Source organism: Macrobrachium nipponense, chromosome 41 (assembly GCF_015104395.2).
Source record: "Macrobrachium nipponense isolate FS-2020 chromosome 41, ASM1510439v2, whole genome shotgun sequence".
NCBI lineage: Eukaryota > Metazoa > Arthropoda > Malacostraca > Decapoda > Palaemonidae > Macrobrachium > Macrobrachium nipponense.
In genome coordinates this window covers 2,995,653-3,014,410 of record NC_061102.1, presented here as the reverse complement: position 1 = coordinate 3,014,410, position 18,758 = coordinate 2,995,653, and the positions used below count along the sequence as shown (strand labels likewise).

Here is an 18,758-nt window from a genome sequence, read left to right as displayed (position 1 = left end):
AGCAAGAGGACCAACGGCTTGATGTGACTCCTGAACCACATCAAGAGTGAACTTTTATCACCAGAAATACACATCTCTCACACCTCATTGGAATGCCCGAGAATCTAACTTGCGGCCACTGAGTTGGCACGCCAACACCATATTGACCACGCCACTGAGGCGCTTTACTTTTGTTAATACATACCAAAATAGCTTTACTGATTGGAGGCTTACTATAGCTTCTATTAATACTGAAAAACAAAACTTTATTGAAGTCTACAGCAGTTACTAATAGTAATAGACTTCTATACAGTACTGTATGACCAAGATAAAGTACTATTCTATTTAATACCTCATCTACCTATGAACCCTGCCTGCCACTCACTGTCTTCATTTACAAGTGTAATTTGCCTGATACCTTCAACAGTCATTGGTCTTTTGTTCTCTACAGTCATATTTGTTTTTTAAGTTCTCCATTGTCGTTTTGTTTGTATGGTGTGTTTATGCTGCATGTAACCGGTGGTTATTCAGCAACGGGACCAATAACTTTACGCGACTTCTGAACCACGTCGAGAGTGAACTTCTATCACCAGAAATAAACCTCTCTAACACCTCAGTGGAATGCCCGAGAATCGAACTCGCAGCCACCGAGGTGGCAGACCAAGACCATACCGATCACGCCACTAAGGCACTGTTCTCCATTGCTGTGGTTTCTCTCGTATTTCATTCTGGTAACATTTTAAGTCTATAAATATATAATTGCGGATACTGCTTTCTTTATTTGTTTAATTTCTGTAAAAAAGAAAAATTACAAGCTCAATAGGATGTACACATGCAACAGTGCTACATATGGCATTTAAAAGTCAACTTTGAACTATTACCTGGTCCAAAATGCTGGTCTACTTACATCAACAATTGTCTGTGTTTTTTTGTACTGAAGGTTATATTTACTTAAATTATTTGCCTACCTCATACATTTTTACTAATTTGTTTTTTCCACATACAGTAATAGTTTACCTTAATACAAATCACCCACCTTTATTTCTCTCTTACATTTTTTTTGAAGCCCTGCAATAATTTTTCGTGCGCCTCTTGTCATACATTTCAGTTTTCGTAGACTTTTTTTCTACGAAATTTTGTCTCGGTTATCATATGTTTCCTGTTTTCATACTCGTAGTCCGCATCAATGCATGTGTTTATTGTTTTGTGCTAATTTTGCTGTAAAAACTCATTGCAAAGTAGCCATGGGGCCAAAGAAAGCTGCAAATGCCATCCCTTCAGTGAAAAAGACCAGAAATGCAATAAATTCAATAATTATAGAATTCAATAAATGACTTGTAACGAAGTATGAAAGTGGTGCACTTGTAGCTGATCTCGTTAGGATGTACAGCAAGGATGTTGACAATCAGCTGTATTCTAGCAAGGAACATGAAATCAAGGCAGCTGATGTTACGAAAGGGATCACGTCATTATCGAAACAGATCACATCATTTATGAGAAATCTAGGATGGTGATTGCTGATTCAAGTAAGAAAATGCCAACTAGTGATGCTCTTGGTGATTTCAAGGCCAGCAGAGGCTGGTTTGAAAAATTCAGTGTAAGGGGATCCAGTGTCGCACAGGATGGGGAGACTGTGTGCTCGGATAAACATGCCGCTAAAGAATTCGTTGATGAATTCATTGAGTGTGTTGAGGATGAAGGATTCCTCCCACAACAGGTCTTCAGTTATGATGAGACAGGCCTGTTTTGGATAAAAAATGCCAAAACGGACCTACATCACTAAGGAGTTGAGTTCATTGCCAGGGCACAAGCCTATGAAAGATAGGTTAACACTCTTGTTTTGTTTGATTGTTTGTTTGTATGGTGTTTTTACGTTGCATGGCACCAGTGGTTATTCAGCAACGGGACCAACGGCTTTACGTGACTTCCGAACCACGTCCAGAGTGAACTTCTGTCACCAGAAATACATATCTCTCACTCCTCAATGGAACGGCCGAGAATCGAACCCGTGACCACCAAGGTGGGACGCTAATACCATACCAACCACGCCGCTGAGGCGCTTTAACACTCTTGGTGTGTGGGAACAGCAGTGGGGATTTCAAAGTGAAGCCCCTACTTGTGTATCACTCTGAAACTCCCTGAGTGTTCAAGAAAAACAACGTCCTACAGAATAAACTGCCCAAGATGTGAAAGGCCAATAAAAAGGCATGGGTCACGAGGCGAATTTTCAGTGAGTGGGTCAATGAAATGTGAAAAAATACTTGCAAGAAAATCAATTGCCCCCAAGTGCCTCCTGGTAATGGATAATGCTCCTGCACATACTCCTGGCTTGGAAGACCACTTGTTGGATGAACTTAAATTCATCACCATGAAGTTCTCGCCACCTAATACCACTCCTCTCATCCATCCCATTGACCAGCAATTAATCTCCAACTTTAAGAAACTTAACACCATGGCACTGTCCCAAAGGTGCTTTGAAGTGACCTCAGACACTGAATTGACCATAAGAGAATTCTGGAAGGATAACTTCAATATCTTTTAATTGCATAAGCCTCATAGCCAAGGCTTGGCAGGGAGTGTTTTCCAGGACAATGAACTCTGCTCAAGAGAAAATTGAGGCTGACCCTCACGACCCCATGTTGTGGAGTCTATTGTCTCTCTAGGGAAGTCCATGGGCTTGCATGTGGAAGAGTTGATGGATGCCTACAGGGAAGAGCTAACCACTGAGGAGCTGCAAGACCTTCAGCAGGAACAGCAACAGACGGCATATGAGGAATCCGAGGAGGAGGAAGAGAAAGGGGATACTGTGCCTACTTCAGTAATCAATGAAATATTTGCTAAGTGGATAAAAAATTTTGTTGAGACATACCACCCTAACAAAGATGTAATCCATTTCTCTCACATCTAATGCAATATTTTGTATATTTTTAGGCAGATATTGAAGAGACGTCAGAAACAAAATTATGTTTCTGGACAGTTTTGTTATTCAGCAGGGGCCCAGCGACTCTCAAGCTGGTCCTAGTGCCAGCAGTGGGGAGAGTAACCTCAGACAATACCACTAAAAAATGTAGAGAAGTAACCCCAGTAGGTTAATGATACCTAAAGTCCTCCCGTCTTTCCGGAGGGGGATTCCCATCCCAAACAGTAACCTCTACTCTTCTCTAACAAGTCTTCCATAAAGGTAAGAGTGATGTTAAATGTTCATTATTAATTTATATTTCTTTCTCATTGTTTTCTGTATATAAAACTGTGTTTATTACCTGTAAAATGATATTGTTATTGTACAATAAAGTTTCATACATACTTACCTGGCAGATATATACTTAGCTATAGACTCCGTCGTCCCCGATAGAAATTCGAATTTCGCGGCACACACTACAGGTAGGTAGGTCAGGTGATCTACCGGCCTGCCGCTGGGTGGCAGGAATAGGAACTATTACCTTCTAAGGACAGATTTTTCTCTTCCACCTGTCTCCTGAGGGGAGGCTGGGTGGGCCATTCAATCGTATATATCTGCCAGGTAAGTATGTATGAAACTTTATTGTACAATAACAATACAGGCAGTCCCCGGGTTACGACGGGGGTTCCGTTCTTGAGACGCGTCGTAAGCCGAAAATCGTCGTAAGCCGGAACGACGCTTGGAAATATGTCTTAAACTAATAAAAAGTTATGAAAACCTTACTTGTAATCCTTTGGTTACACTACATGTCGTTTCCTGTAGTTTTATGTACAACCTGGAGTTATTTTCATAAAAGAATGCTGGTTCTTGAAGGTAAAAACTATTGTAATCCTCTGGTGACACTACATTCTTGAAGTTTTATGTACAACCTGGAGTGATTTTGCAAAATCTTGAGGGCTACAAGAACAGCTGATTACTATTTACGTATCATATAGACTAATTAAAGTAAATGTATCTTTAAATAGGCTTATATATTAGTATCAACAAAACATTTCCTGCCATGAGTCAGAGGCCGTTTAATGAAACGAACACTTCTCTGTCCTATCTGTTCAGAAAATAAACGTTACGTCAATCCCCGAGACCATTGTTGCCAAAGCGTCTCTCTCTCTCTCTCTCTCTCTCTCTCTGATCAAATTACATTGGAAACTTGACATACGATTGCCCTAATATACGAATGTTTTGAGATATAACAGAAAATTTGCGAAAATACAAGCTTTGATATACAACGAAATATTTGAGATACGATTTTGCGATGAGTGTTTAGTTGTATAGGCGACCGATAAATGGCGTTCAGTCTGTTTGTTGGTGCTGCATGTTAACACGTCGTTGTTTAGTTCGTTGTATTTGCGCCTATTTTTCGTGTTATTTTGTCTATTTTATTATTAACCATGGGTCTCAAAGCTAAAGACAAAGCAGGTGATAAGAAAAAACCCAAGAAAATGATTTCGATGGAAGCAAAACATGAATTATAGCAAAGCATGAACATGGCGTTCGTATCGTCGATTTGGCAAACGAGTATGGTCGAAATCCTTCTACAAGATCCACGATCATCAAGCAGAAGGAAGCTATAAAAACCCCCGAGACCATTGTTGCCAAAGCGTCTCTCTCTCTCTCTCTCTCTCTCTCTCTCTCTCTCTCTCTCCTCTCTCTCTGATCAAATTACGTACTGGATAATGTCTCTCTTTGGATACTTCGATTTTTGCCAATATTGAGGGCTACAAGAACAGTTGATTACTATTTACGTATCATATAGACTAATTAAAGTAAACGTATCTTTAAATAGGCTTATATTATTAGTATCAACAAAACATTTACTGGCATGAGTCAGAGGCCGTTTAACGAAACGAACACTTCTCTGTCCTTAACTCGGAGCGTCGGAAGACGCCTCTCTCTCTCTCTCTCTCTCGTCTCTCTCTCTCTCTCTCTCTCTCTCTCTGATCAAATTACTGGATAATGTTCTCTCTTTTGGATACTTGGAATTTGCGTTGTAATCTAACCAGAAACTTCGTTTTGTTATTATTACTGGAAACAAGCAATGATTTTTTCATTATTTGCGCTTTTGGACTGTTATATGTAAACTAGTAGTATTCATTTCGCTCGGAAACTAGTTTCTGCATATGAGGCGTCACTAAAAACATAGAAAAATACAACATAAAAAGTGTCGAAAATCATCATAATCTCAAAATTTTTGTTGTAATCTAACCAGAACTTATTTTTATTAATATACTGTGCTAAACTATAAAGGATTTTTATCATAGTATGCGTTTTTTAAAAGCGTCGTTAACTCGGAGCGTCGGAAGCGTCAGCGTCGTAACCTCGGAACAAGCGTCGTAACCCAGGACGGATTTTTCCATTGAATATTTTAAAAAAAGCGTCGTAACCTCGGAACGTCGTAAGCCGGAACCGTCGTAACCCGGGGACCGCCTGTATATACTTAGCTGATTGGCACCTTTGGCGGTGGGTAAGAGACAGCTAATTACTGATTAGACAGGTAAACAACATACGTTGTAGGTAATAAATAAATAAAACCTTGGTTCCTATGTGTTTAGACGAAGGGTTGACCTCCTAGCTATTGCTAGGAGTCTGCTTCGTCTCAAGAGCCTCAGCGAGGATGTGACCTATGGCTAAGAGTTCTTGTAGATCTGTCAATGGGGTCTTATCCACTTACTTGACGAATCTAATGGTTATTTGTCAAAGGGGTCCTATCCACTTACATGACAAAACACCTATGCCTACTGGCATAATTAAGGAGCACAACACCGATCCCGATCACCTGAATCCTAACACGAGGGTTTGTGCTTAATTTGAAAAGAGCTATCCCCAAACTCATTTCAAATAACCCAAAGAAAATAGTATACTTATGTTAAAATAAAATTTTTTTAACTCACTAGTTAAGGATCAGTGTCGGCTCCCTATCCCAGCAACGTATCCGTAGACACGTAACCAAGAGAGAAGGATCTCTCATAGGTCAACTTGACCTCCTTCGTGCAAAGAGAAGACAACACAGAGTTGCATCCCCGTAAATTACAGCTAATATGTCTCTCACGACATATTGTTATGGAAAGAACAAGAATTGTTAAAAGCTCGCACTTCAAGCGCTTTTAATTCTCAGCTGTTTGAAGGAATCATCAAGTTACTTAAGAAGTGCTTTAGAGATCACACTGTTCCAAAGAAGACCAGGGCTTTCTTTGAAATTGATCTCTTCTGGATGAAGCCTAGAGCCTGGCTTGTGCCTGGCTGGCGCCTCGCGCCTGGCTGGCGCCTCGCGCCTGCCTGACGCCTCGCGCTGGCTGGCGCATGTTGCTTGCCTGGCGCCTGGCTAGCGCCTTGCGCCTGCCTGGAGCCTCGCGCCTGGCTGACTTCTCCCCACTTGCTGGAGCTTCGAGCTTGTTAAAGAGTCTCGAGGAAACTGTCGATGCCCACATCGGACACTTTTTTTTTCTTTGATTATTTGCCTAACTAGCGCATCTGCGCCAGGCTGGAGGCACGCTCCTTCTCATCATCAGACAATGAACAGTTGTTTATTTGGACTGTCTTCCTCTGGCGTCTTTACGCCTGTTTTCTGGTATTTTGGCGCCTGATTGGCGCTACATTGTCCGAAAGTCCTTAAACATCCACAATCGTTTATCAGGAGACTGGAGAAGGGTGGAAGAAATTCTTTCACTTTGAGCTTTTGGTCTCTCCGGTAAGGGGAGGTGATTGTAATCAGCTACATTCAGTAGACGATAGGATATCTAACCGTACGAGAGATAAGAGTCTTCCTCCGAGGAGGGTCCTTCTTGAATACTTCCGTGCTCACGAGATCTCTTCTTACATGTTGAAGGGGTGTCTCGTTGCAGAATCTTCCCTATCCTTGCCCGAAGGAAGGGAAGAAGCCTGGAAGTCGCAAGGAGACTCCGAGCTGAAATTGGGAGTACTCCTGATTTCTAGCTCTTTTATTGTATCCCTCTGAACCCCTTCTGGGAAGCATTTCGAGCCGTCATCGCATACCAAAGACTCTGTAGGCAAATGTTTGAACCATTCTACTGTAGATGAAAACGTAAGTACTCTGCCTGGACAACGAAACCTCTATCTGAAAACATTGAATCAGGAATAGGGGGTTTCAGTTCTTTTGCTAGACATACTATGCTGGCAAGAACCCATTGTCTAGTCTCCATAGAATCTGATGCGAGATTCCAATGCTCAAAAAATTCACTTGTCTCTTGGTCGTTTAGGACCCAGAGAAACAAAGAATTCCCTCATAAAAAATTTCTCAAAGAAGTTTGATGAGGAGCAGTTCCATCTTGTCGGAACATGGAATCTGTGGCCACAAAAAAGATCCCATTAGAAGTACATGATATCCTACTCTTGTCATATTAAGGTATATATCGTATAAGATCCCGAAGATCTTAATCCTCTGCTATCTCCAATTCCCTTTGTAGAGACAGAGTATAGCCTTTTACTGCGTTTCTTTGATAGCAGATATATACAAGAGGTGATTCTTTCCCTCTGAAAGGGAAGAAAAAACCGCTATGTGGTTCACAGAGGTATCGGAAGAGGACAGTTTCCTCATTCCCTCAGCACGATCTGCACAATTCTATGTCTAGGCCATGACTATTGTCATCTACCTTGAAAAATCCTCTCATTTATGTCCACTTCTGGTCAGTCTGCATGCAGACAGACTCAGAGTGGAGAGGTTGTTAAGGTCCATTTAATAATAGATGCTGATAAGAATATCCAGATGCTTTTGGAAAAGACTTCCAAAAACATGCTGTGAGAAGAACGTTGACCTCTGTGAATCCAACCTCTCTGAAGCCAAAATGAGGCATAAAGTATTATCCTCTCTTTCTTTGACGCCCTTTATCTTAAATTCTGTAAGAATTTATATATTTATAGATTTAGGTGGGAAAAAAAAACTATAGTATATTCCCCTTTCTATAAATAAAGATGGCGTATATTGCTACCTCTCTTGGTTCGAGGAAAAGGAAGCATTCTATAAGAAGCCTGTTCGTCTTCTACCTTGCTAAGAGATCTATGAAGAAGACTTTCCGCAGGTTCTCACAACTCTTTCCAATAAATGTTAGACATACGTTAACAGTTATTATCGTCGATCGAGAAGGTTCTCACGGACATGAAATATCTTGCATCGACCTCTTAAGGATCGTTACGTTCCCTGTCTGTTTTCCAAATAGGTTCTCTTTTTAACGCGAACAGGAGCGAAAAAAGAGATTCTTGATGCTCTTTGCGATATGAGTGTGTCGTGGAATTGGCCTAAGTGATAAAAAGGGTAACGAAATCAGGAACAATTCTTGCCGTTACCGAGCCTGCTGTCCGAGAGGCTACTGGATTCTTAGGTTAATAACTCGCTAAAACGAGAAAATATCTTGGATGGTGCTCTTGGCCCATTGCGCCAGGCTGGCGCTTCTGGCGCAATTTTTTCGCTAGGCTGGCGCTTCTAGCGCTTTGCGCCAGGCTGGCGCTTTCTAATTCTCTTTATGTTATGTGTCAGAACATCTGTGCCTTTATGGTACCCGACCTCCTTTCGCATGTTAAATTAGTTCCGTTCTTAGTATGGAAAAAAACTCTATATACGAGTATAGTCCATTCAGGGAAACCATTTCTGCCACGAAGAGAATGTTTCCCATCCCACTCATCCATCTTCTCTTGAGCAATATCCGATTCTAAAAAGGTTGTGTGCGGTTTCTCGAAAGACTTGACCATACCGTAGTCTTAAAGTGAATTCTCTACTACATCCATCTTCTCACGAAGCATGTATTCTAATAAGCCATGCTTTCGTAAGCATGAGAGCATTATATAATATAATGTTCTACTGCTTAGAATCCTTTAATAATGTTACCTACTGGTAACAGCATTGAAAGGTTATATCTTTCTTATTGAAAGCTTCTTAGCAAAAGGCAGACAATATTTTATTTGTGTTAGCTTAACTATCTCCTCCATTCGAGACTAAGTCCATGATTGTGGGGGGATATACGGTTAACCATCGATCCCGTTTTTGGAGAGAGAGATGTAATCGACTAATCATGACCGAGAACCGGATGGTACTGTATTCAGTATTGGCCTTAGAATGGACAGCCCTGGCAGTCTCGCTCGCTGCCTGACTGCATTCATCATGAGTTGCCAGTTACTTCATTCAATGAAGGAATATAATACAATTATTCTCGAGCCTAAGGAAGCTCTTAATAATGCAAATTTAAGCCAAACAACCTTTGTTAAATACCCGAAGCTGAGTAGGTATTGTCCGTAACAAACCTTTTAAGCGAAGTCCTTACCAGGAAAAAACCTGTAAGGATATAGATAATTTCCGTAGCGAACCACAAAGGCAACTCTGGTATGGGTATATGACTTGTCATTCAGTAGTCGTATACAGCAAGTCTTGCTACTACATTCTTTCCTCTCCGATCCAGAGAGAGAAAAGGAAATCTTGCCCTCTTCGTTCTTTTCGTCAATAAACACGAATTAGTATTAGTCGAAAGAGATCGCAATGAAAACTCTAGGATCGAAGAGAATCCCTCAAATTTTTATTCTCTTGGATATAAGGCCGTATTCTATGCCTCTATTATTTGGAAGAGCCTCTAATCAATGAATGAGAGCTCGTACAAATCTTGTTTAATTTGCAAACGATCCTGAGAAAAAACTCATCATCATCTAAGTCCTCCTGACAAGAATGACGGCCGCCTGTGCGACATATTGCATTCTTCTCAGGAGACAAGCTGTGCTTGCGGCAGATTTCCACCCGAAACGGACATATCGTGAACAGGACGACGGCGCCTGTGCGGCACCTTTCGTCTCTGTCCAGAGAAATCCGCTCCTGGTCCAAATCATAAAGAGACCTTCCTGTTTGAATTTTTCTCCGCATGATTCTTTGAGGAAGATCTTGGCGCTTGGTGCTTAACCTTTGCCGAAAGTCTGGTTTGTTCAATGCGCTTGGACGTATCTGTCCGTCTCGGACCGTGTCGTCTGTCCGAGCTCGAGCTGTCCACCTATGGAACTTGGCGCTTGGCTGGTGTCATTCCAGTACGACACCTCTGCCTGTCCGTCTTGTCCGCTTCTGGCGCCTGTCGCCCGGACGGAGTTGCCTGCGCACGACGTTTTGTCCAATCCAGGCTGTCCGCCTTGTCAAGGTTGTCCGCAATCGGCACGAGTCGCTTGGACACAGTTGTCCGCATAGGAAATATCCGCCTGTCCGGGCTGTCCGCGTCTGGCGAATGGTGTCTGGTTGGAGCCGTCCGCGTAGGACACTTTTTCCTGTCCGAGTAGTCCAATTCTGGCGCCGAGCGCCTGGGTGGTTCTGTGACGTCCGACTCGGACACTCTTCGTCATTGTCCGTATGTTGCGTCTCAATCCTGAGTTTTCGTCCTTCTTTCTTTATTCGTCTCTGTACTCGTACGAGGAGTAGAGGAGATAAGTCTGGAGTCCAGAACGCCCGTAGGAACGAGATCTCTTAACAGGAAGAAAATCGTCCTTTCTCCTCGGAAGGTCTTTTCTCAATACTCCTACTAAAGAGGAAATTTGTTCCTGCATTTTGTTAAAAGTAGGAAGTCCGTCGCAGTTTCTTCCTTTTCTTTGCCATGAATAGGAGAATGCGCTCTGGAAGGCGTAGGAGATCGAGATATTGTCCTCTTGGCTCTTTTCCTCTCGTAGGGAGAATCGTCCGGGAAAACGTTCCGGCTCAAGTCCAACGTCGGAGCTTTCCAACTCCTCTTGATCGGACACGACAGTTTCGTCGGAATTCCATCCACTTCTTTGAGGAGACGAATCGGAAGACGAAAAGCACTCTTTTTAGGATGCCTTTCCAATGGCGATCCTTGGCAGTCTGGGACGCTACAGATTCTGCCGAGGGGACGCCTGACCGGTGGGGATTCTCCGTAACCTCCGTACGACTGTCGACATTCCTTCTCCTCTGGGCCTGGTAGCTTGGAAGTAGGTCTAGGTCTGGGAGCGAGACAGAGCCGATCGGAAACGCACCCTCCACTATTTTAGGACGCCTTTCCAATGGCGAACTTGGCAGTCTGGGACGTTCTACAGAGTCTGCCGAGGGACGCCTGATCGGTGGGGATTCTCCGTAACCTCCGTACAACTGTCGACATTCCTTCTCCTCTGGGCCTGGAGCTTGGAAGAGGTCTAGGTCTGGGAGCGAGACGGAGAGCCGACAGACGCACCCTCCACTTCAATGGGGAACACTATATTCACTTCTTACCTTTTTAGAGCTCGCTTTTGAGCTACATCCATTATCTTCAAATTTGCATATATAAATTTGTAGTTTCTGTGGAGTAAGAAGTGATGAGGATGCAACAACTACTAGTACTGCTAATACTCTAACTGCTCGTTAGCACAAACGCTATTAAAGCTTATAAGTAAGCGTATCTAGTTATATGCTTTTCTGACTTCCTAAAGTAGGAAATTAAAGTTTAATATTTCCTCAATAAAGTTGTAACCTTTATTACATGTAATAATGAATAAATATTAATAATTCCCTTTATTGCAAACTATGTGAGTGTCTACCGATAATTTCGGTAGTTTCAATTAGTATTTTCTTCGAAATTTCGAAGCGAAATTCATTAAAAGTTAATAAAAGCGTATGCCGAACCAAAGAACCCAGTACTTCCCTGCAAAAGACAGACCCAGAAGATCCCCTCGATGGCGATTGTTGAAACACGAAAATCAAATCAGGAGGAACCGTAAACGTATGTTTACAGTCCAAACGATAGAGAAAAATCTGTCCTTAGAAGGTAATAGTTCCTATTCCTGCCACCCAGCGGCAGGCCGGTAGATCACCTGACCTACCTACCTGTAGTGTGTGCCGCGAAATTCGAATTTCTATCGGGGACGACGGAGTCTATAGCTAAGTATATATCTGACAGGGAAGTTGAATGTATGAAAATATATTTTTAAATATTTTTTGGGGTCTGGAACACATTAATACATATTATTTACATTATTCCTTATGGGAATTATTGCTTCGGTTTTCATACGTCTTGGATATCATAGGAGGTTCCGGAACAAATTACGTACAAAAACCGAGGTACCACTAGTATACTATATATGAATACTACTTAACTAGACTACCAGGATGGATGCTGCGTCAAAAACACAAAACACTATGGGTCTTTTCAGACTTTTATAACATATATATAAAATCATACTTTTGGTTCTTTTCAAATTTTTTAAAAATACATATAAAATCATAATAAAGTACAGTTTTCTGGACACGCTTTAATCTTTATGATCATTTCCACTACATAATGGGAGATAGAACAACTATCTCCAAGACTAAAAAAAAAAAGAAAAGAAAAAAAAATTATTTAATGAGAGCAAATAATATTACACTGACAGGGAGAAGCAAGCTTTCTTTCAAGAATTGTTCAAAAGCACAGTACTATATCATTTCACTGAGAACAAAAGTGTGCTATTTTACAAGAATCATTTTATTGAGAGAATGAGCATGTTATTTTGCAAAATTGTTTGAAACACAATTTTCTAGCGAGTGACAGAAAGTGTGTGCTAATCTGAAAGAACTAACTGAAAGGAACAAAGAAATCCTTTTACTGAACAAAAGTGTGCAATTTTACAAGAATCATTTTACTGAGAGAATGAGCTAGTTATTTTGCAAAATTCTTTGAAACAAACAATTTTCCAGAGAGAGAGAGAGAGAAAGCTTGTGCTAATCTGAAAGAGCTGAATGAACAAAGAAATCCTTTTACTATCACTTTTGCAGCAATTATTTGAAAAACAAGAGAGTAACATTTTCTCATTAAATCTGGAGCACATCTAAACACACTTTTACTTTATCCATACCCTATAGTCTTTTGTTTTCCTTTAAGACATCATTCAACCATTAACAAATACAAACTACTATTACATATTGACTATAACATCTTTTATATTTCATATGCCTTTGAACTTTTCTTTATGTCTTCAGTGACCTTGTTATAGGACTCGTCATATTCAGAATGATGCAAAATAAGAACAACAAGAGATCCGCCCTTCTTGCCCATGGCTGATCCTATATCCCGACGACTTGGGACATAAATGTACGGCAACCCTTTTTCTTCACAAACACCTGGAAGGTGACATATGAGATCCACAGGAGAAACGTCACCAGCGAATATCACAATTCTGAAAATTAAAATACAATATTGAGACAAATATAATTTTAACTAAGATTATAAAACTACAGTGTAAACTTTTCAAGGTGAATCTACAATAAACAAGCAATCACTGTTAAGTAATGACAAAGTACTCACATAACTAGAATTTTTTTTTTAGTAAGAAGTTTGCATACAGAATATACATTTAGTACAGAGTATGGAGGATGTAAAGTACTGGATTAGGTTTAGATCACAAAAGTTTCCTTCGGGCCCACTACCGTCACAATAACAAATCACTACGAATCCAACCTCATTGTCACTTATGACTCATTGAACATCTTTTAAGATTTTTTTTTTTATTTTTTATAAAAATCATTAGAAATCTGATTTGTAAAATACAATAACACTTCTTTACGACAACTTCTCGGCAATAATAACTGTCTCCATAAGAAGGAGCTTATTATGTGGTTAAAGAGCTTTCTTAAAATAAAAATTTACTGTGATTTTACGTCAGCAAGTATTAAATTTATAGTTTCCAAGCTTCAATATTTCTCACCCTGAAATTGTGTATTTCTTAAGAAAAACCCTGAAATCATATAAAAGAATAATGAATGTAATTTTACATTACAGTATATCTGAATTAAAACATTGAATGATATCAAATAACAAATATGATGTGATGGCATTCCTGTCAGCATTGGAGGTGTGACTGAATGGTTTTTCAATCTATCTGGACTAAGCAATCACTTTTCTGTTTCTTCCTCCTTTTCCATACCATTTAGGGTACGTTTCTTTTCATTATGTAACTTACTTTTGTTTAATGTTAAGTACTTGTGCATGCTATTGTGAAACATTAAAAATTGAAGGTGATCAAAATAACTGTAACTGACAATAATAACTTACCCTTTATCACCTTTTCTTATTCTAGTCTGGACATTCTTCAATCCAATATACAAGCATGGCTTCTGCTGAGGTGTCTTATGCTGGTTGGCTGCAAGGCAAAAAGCAAAAATTCAATGAGTTAACAAGTAAAATTACAAGCAACTATTTACACACTAAGGATAATAAAGTTTTATTTCCTTACTCTCACAGGGGTCAATCAAATTTTTCTCTCTTAATTTATGTTGTTCTTGATCCGGTTGGGATGGGGGGATCCAGAGAGGGTGAAGCCTCCCCCTACCAGGTAAGGTCCTATTGCCCTACATCAGGTAAGGATACATCCCTGTATTTCATACCAACTTCTTTGGTACTCTAGGTAAGAGTGGAGTCACTAATAGAAAACAACCTCCAATCACATAACAACCTTGAACCTTAGGTTAGATTGAAAGCATCCTTATACGTATAATTTACTCTAACTTTTATGGTGGTCTACGTCAGGTTAGGCAGGGGTCTTCTCCCCAGACTAGACACGGGCTCAACCCTAAGTTAGGTTTGATTAGGACGCATCCAAGTAACTGCCCTTACTGCAACTTCATGCTACACAAATGTTTTGGTGCGTTACTAAATGCACAAAACTATGTTTTTTTTTTTTACTACTTATGCTGCAATTTATGTATCAACTACCTTTCTTACACATGCATTGCCCCTGCTTACAGCCTTCTCCCATTCAAAAACCCTGATTTCCTACTAGGTCCCCATAATTGTTGGCTATACGTAGAGGAAAGACTACACAACAAATTCAGCAAATAATGGAATACATATTTAAGAAAATTTTTAGGGCACCAGTAGAGAAAGACATACAAAGGTTCTGAAGACAAAATCAAACCTAATTCAAACTGAAGACTACTACTGCAGCCTGGGTCACGCCAATCTGTGACTATGATATTTACTGCCTTTTGCTTATGTTTTTGTTAATGTTAATGTCTTTTGTTTGTGCTTATGTTACTTACTGTCTTTTTTTTTTTATGTTAATCCCAAGGGGCTAGCACTAAACACAGTGCCCCATTTACAAGTTAACTAATAGTCACCATATCAGAGTGGTGCGGTAGTATTCTTCAGTTTGGTAAAATTGAGGACTAGTATATTACTGCCACCTGGCTCCTGCCAGTCACTGACCAGAATTTCTGCCAACTTTACGTTATTATGCCTTTTGTTTGCCTTTACGGTAGGGTAAAATACCGAATGGCCGGCCTCTACCGAAGCACAACCACCTTCCCCAAAAGGTACTTTAACACATCCTGTAACCCAGGACAGACATTAGTCAAGTGCGAGTGTCTGTCGAAGCAACACCTTGAGACCTCTACTTTCCTCTGAAAGTAAGTTTTTTCTCTTAAGTCATAAAATAAAGCCATAATTTCCGATTGTTGGGAAGGTGGTCGCGCTATGGTAGATGCCGCCCATTCGGTATTTTACCCTACTGCGGCTGGGCCGCTGCCAGTCACCAACTGGAATATCTGCCAACATTATGTTATGTCTTTTGTTTTCCTTTACAGTAGGATAAAATACAGAATGGCTGGCCTCTACCATAGTGCGACCACCTTCCCGAAAATCGGAAATGATGCCCTTCATTTGTGACTTGGAAGAAAAAACCTACTCTGACTGTTTTATTTTTAATAATTATATGCCAGAAATAAAAATGTTATTGTTAGTATACAATAAGGTTTTGTACATACTTACCTGGCAGATATATACTTAGCTTACGTCTCTGACGTCACGACAGAATTCAAAACTCGCGGCACACGCGACAGGTATGTCAGGTGATCTACCTTACCCGCCGCTGGGTGGCGGATGTATGAACCAATCTCCCTTTCCAGCCAGATTTTATCTTCCACCTGTCTCCTGAGGGGAGGCTGCATGGGCCATCAATCGTATATATCTGCCAGGTAAGTATGTACAAAACCTTATTGTATACTAACAATAACATTTTTGTACATGAACTTTCCTGTCAGATATATACTTAGCTGATTGACACCCTTGGTGGAGGGAAAGAGACAGCAATATTAACATGGAAAAAGGGGGAAACAACACCTGTTGTAGGATGTAAAATACAACCTTGGTTCTTACCTGTTTAGGCAGAAGACTTCATAGTTACTGTCTATTAGTCTGCATTGCCTGAAGAGCTTCAGCGAGGGCGTGACCTACAGCTGATAAGACTCTTTGGGTCTATCAAAGGGATTTGGTATCCGCTTACTTGATAGAATCCAAGCAGGATCTTGTCAAAGGGGATTCGCCCACTTATATGACAGAACCTAACCACTATCATTGCAAGGAGCTCAAACATAAACTGATCACCTAACCAATCTAATCTTTGTTAGACATACGACATGAAAGAGATGCCTACCCGCATGCTCTTTCAAATAACCAAAAAACTTACAAAACTAAACAAGGGGGAAAAAATACACTACAAAGGATATGTCTCAGCTCCCTGCCCCAGCACCGAATCCGCCGATACGTATGGGCCTAACGCAAAGCACTTTTCATACGTGATTTTCACGTCTCTCAGATAGTGGTTCGCGAAGACTGAGTTGCAACGCCAGAATGTTGCTTTCATAATATTACTCAGGGACATGTTTTTATTGAAAGTTAATGAAGTGGCAATAGCTCTTACCTCATGAGCTTTGACCTTCAGAAGCTTAAATTGACTTTCATCACATGTCACATGTGCTTCTTTCACCAGGCTTCTGATGAAGAAAGAAAGCGCATTCTTAGATAAAGCCCTCCTTGGATCTCTTACAGAGCACCAAAGGTTGACATCATTGCCCTTAAGTTTCTTCTTCCTCTTGAAGATAAAACTTAGACTTCGTACTGGGCAAAGTGACCTCTCTGCTTCCTCCCCTACTAAGGCCGATAAACCTTGGATTTTCAAAACTCCTAGGCCAAGGATTTGAGGGGTTCTCGTTCTTGGCCAAGAACGAAGGAAGGAAGGCACACAGATCGCTGCATCCTTTGAACCCCACTCTCCCTTCTATTGCATGGAGCTCACTAATCCTTTTGGCGGAAGCCAATGCCATGAGAAAAAGTGTCTTTCTCGTGAGGTCTCTAAAAGAGGCAGACTGAGGGCGGTTCGACCTTAGGGGACCCAAGGAAACGCAGCACTACATCCAGATTCCAACTCGGAATCTCTGACGAAACCTTCTTGGATGTTTCAAAAGATCTTATTAGATCATGAAGGTCTTTGATTTTTTCAGAAATATTTTAGGTCTCTGTGCCTAAACACTGCAGTCAGCATGCTACGATATCCTTTAATGGTTGATACCCGGCCAGTCCACTTTTTCCCTAAGGAAAAGTAAGAAGTCTGCTATTTGGGTCACAGAGGTACTGGAAGAGGAAAGGTGATGGTTTCCTACACCACCGCCGAAAGACGTCCCACTTTTCGATTGGTAACTCTAAGGGTAGAGGGCCTTCTTGCTGCTGCGATAGCCTTGCAGCTCTTGCAGAAAACCTCTCGCTCTACCAAAACTTTTGACAGTCTGAAGCCAGTCAGACCGAGAGCGGGAGGGAGCGGTTTCTGTTGATAGCCTGGTCGAAGTGGGGTTGTCTGACCAGATCGATCCTCTGTGGCAGGGATCTCGGAATGTCTACTAACCATTCCTAGTACCTCTGTGAACCAGACTGTGCGGGGGCCAGAAAGGGGCTATCAACGTCATCCTTGCTGCCTCCGATTCTGCAAACTTCTTGAGAAGTTTCTCCCAGTATCTTGGGGAATGGGAGGAAAAAGCATACGTGTACTAGACCTTTCCAATCTAGGAGAAAGGCATCTATTGACAGTATCTGCCCTCGGGTCTGATATAGGAAGAGCAGTAGTTGTCTATCCTCGCATTCTTGGCTGTGGCGAAGAGGTCTATGTTGAGGCCTGCCCCATAGTCTCCCACCAGGTCCTGGCCAAACATCCCTCGTGAAGAGTCCACTGTCCGCCAGGCAGGACTTGATCTTTCCTGCTCAGGAGGTCTGCTCTGACGTTCTTTTCCTTTTTCTCCCTGTTTAACGAAGTCTGGGTAACGGAGAACATCTTCCTTTCCTCTGCCCACAGCAGAAGGTCTTTTGCTGTCCCGTACAGGGAGAAGGAGTGAGATTCCCCCACCCCCCAGCTTCCTGATGTAACTGCCAGGGCTGTGGTGATGTCCGAGTTTATCTGAACTGTCGAAGCTAGGACGTAGGGCTCGAATGCTTTCAAAGCTAGCCAACAGCCATCAGCTCTTTCTTGTTAGATGTGGCCAGGTCACCTGTTCCTCCTTCCAGGTGCCTGACACTTCTCTTTAGCTGAGCGTCGCTCCCCAACCTGTTTCCGATGCGTCGGAAAACAACACTTGGTTGGGGTTCGGTATGTAAAGGGACATCCCTTCTGCAAACCTGAGAGGGTTCGCCCACCAAGAGAGGTCCTTCTTGATTTCTCTTGAAATCTTTAAGGAGAACTCTAGGTTTTGAGAAGACAACGCCAGTTCCGATGTAGAAAGAACTGGAGAGGTCTGAGATGCAACCTTCCTAGAGAAAGGAATTGTCTCCAACGAGGAGAAGTGTCCCCAGCAAACTCATTCCACTCCCTTGCTGTGCATACATCTTTCTCTAGAAAGGCTGTGACTTTCTCTGAACATCGGAGGGCTATCCTTTCTGGAGATGGAAAAAGCCCGAAAAATCCATAGAAACCAATCCGAATCCCCAGATAGATACGATCTTGACTGGGGATTAACTGAGACTTTTGAAAGTTCACCAAAGTCCCAGAGAACTCGCCAAGAAAAGGGTATTTTTAGGCCTCCAACATCTTTCTGTGACTTGGCTCTGATAAGCCAGTCGTC

The 18,758-nt window shown here is 41.4% G+C and overlaps 1 protein-coding gene across 1 annotated transcript; it reads right to left on the bottom strand.

The window, feature by feature from the left end:
• Positions 1-12,037: 12,037 nt before the first annotated feature.
• Positions 12,038-14,017, bottom strand: LOC135212433 (H/ACA ribonucleoprotein complex subunit 2-like protein; the record flags this gene model as incomplete). The annotated part of the gene is given in 2 exon segments (XM_064245799.1): positions 12,038-13,054; positions 13,930-14,017. Coding segments are annotated over 2 exon segments (326 nt in total), but the record flags the coding sequence as incomplete, so codon positions are not given.
• Positions 14,018-18,758: the final 4,741 nt, after the last annotated feature.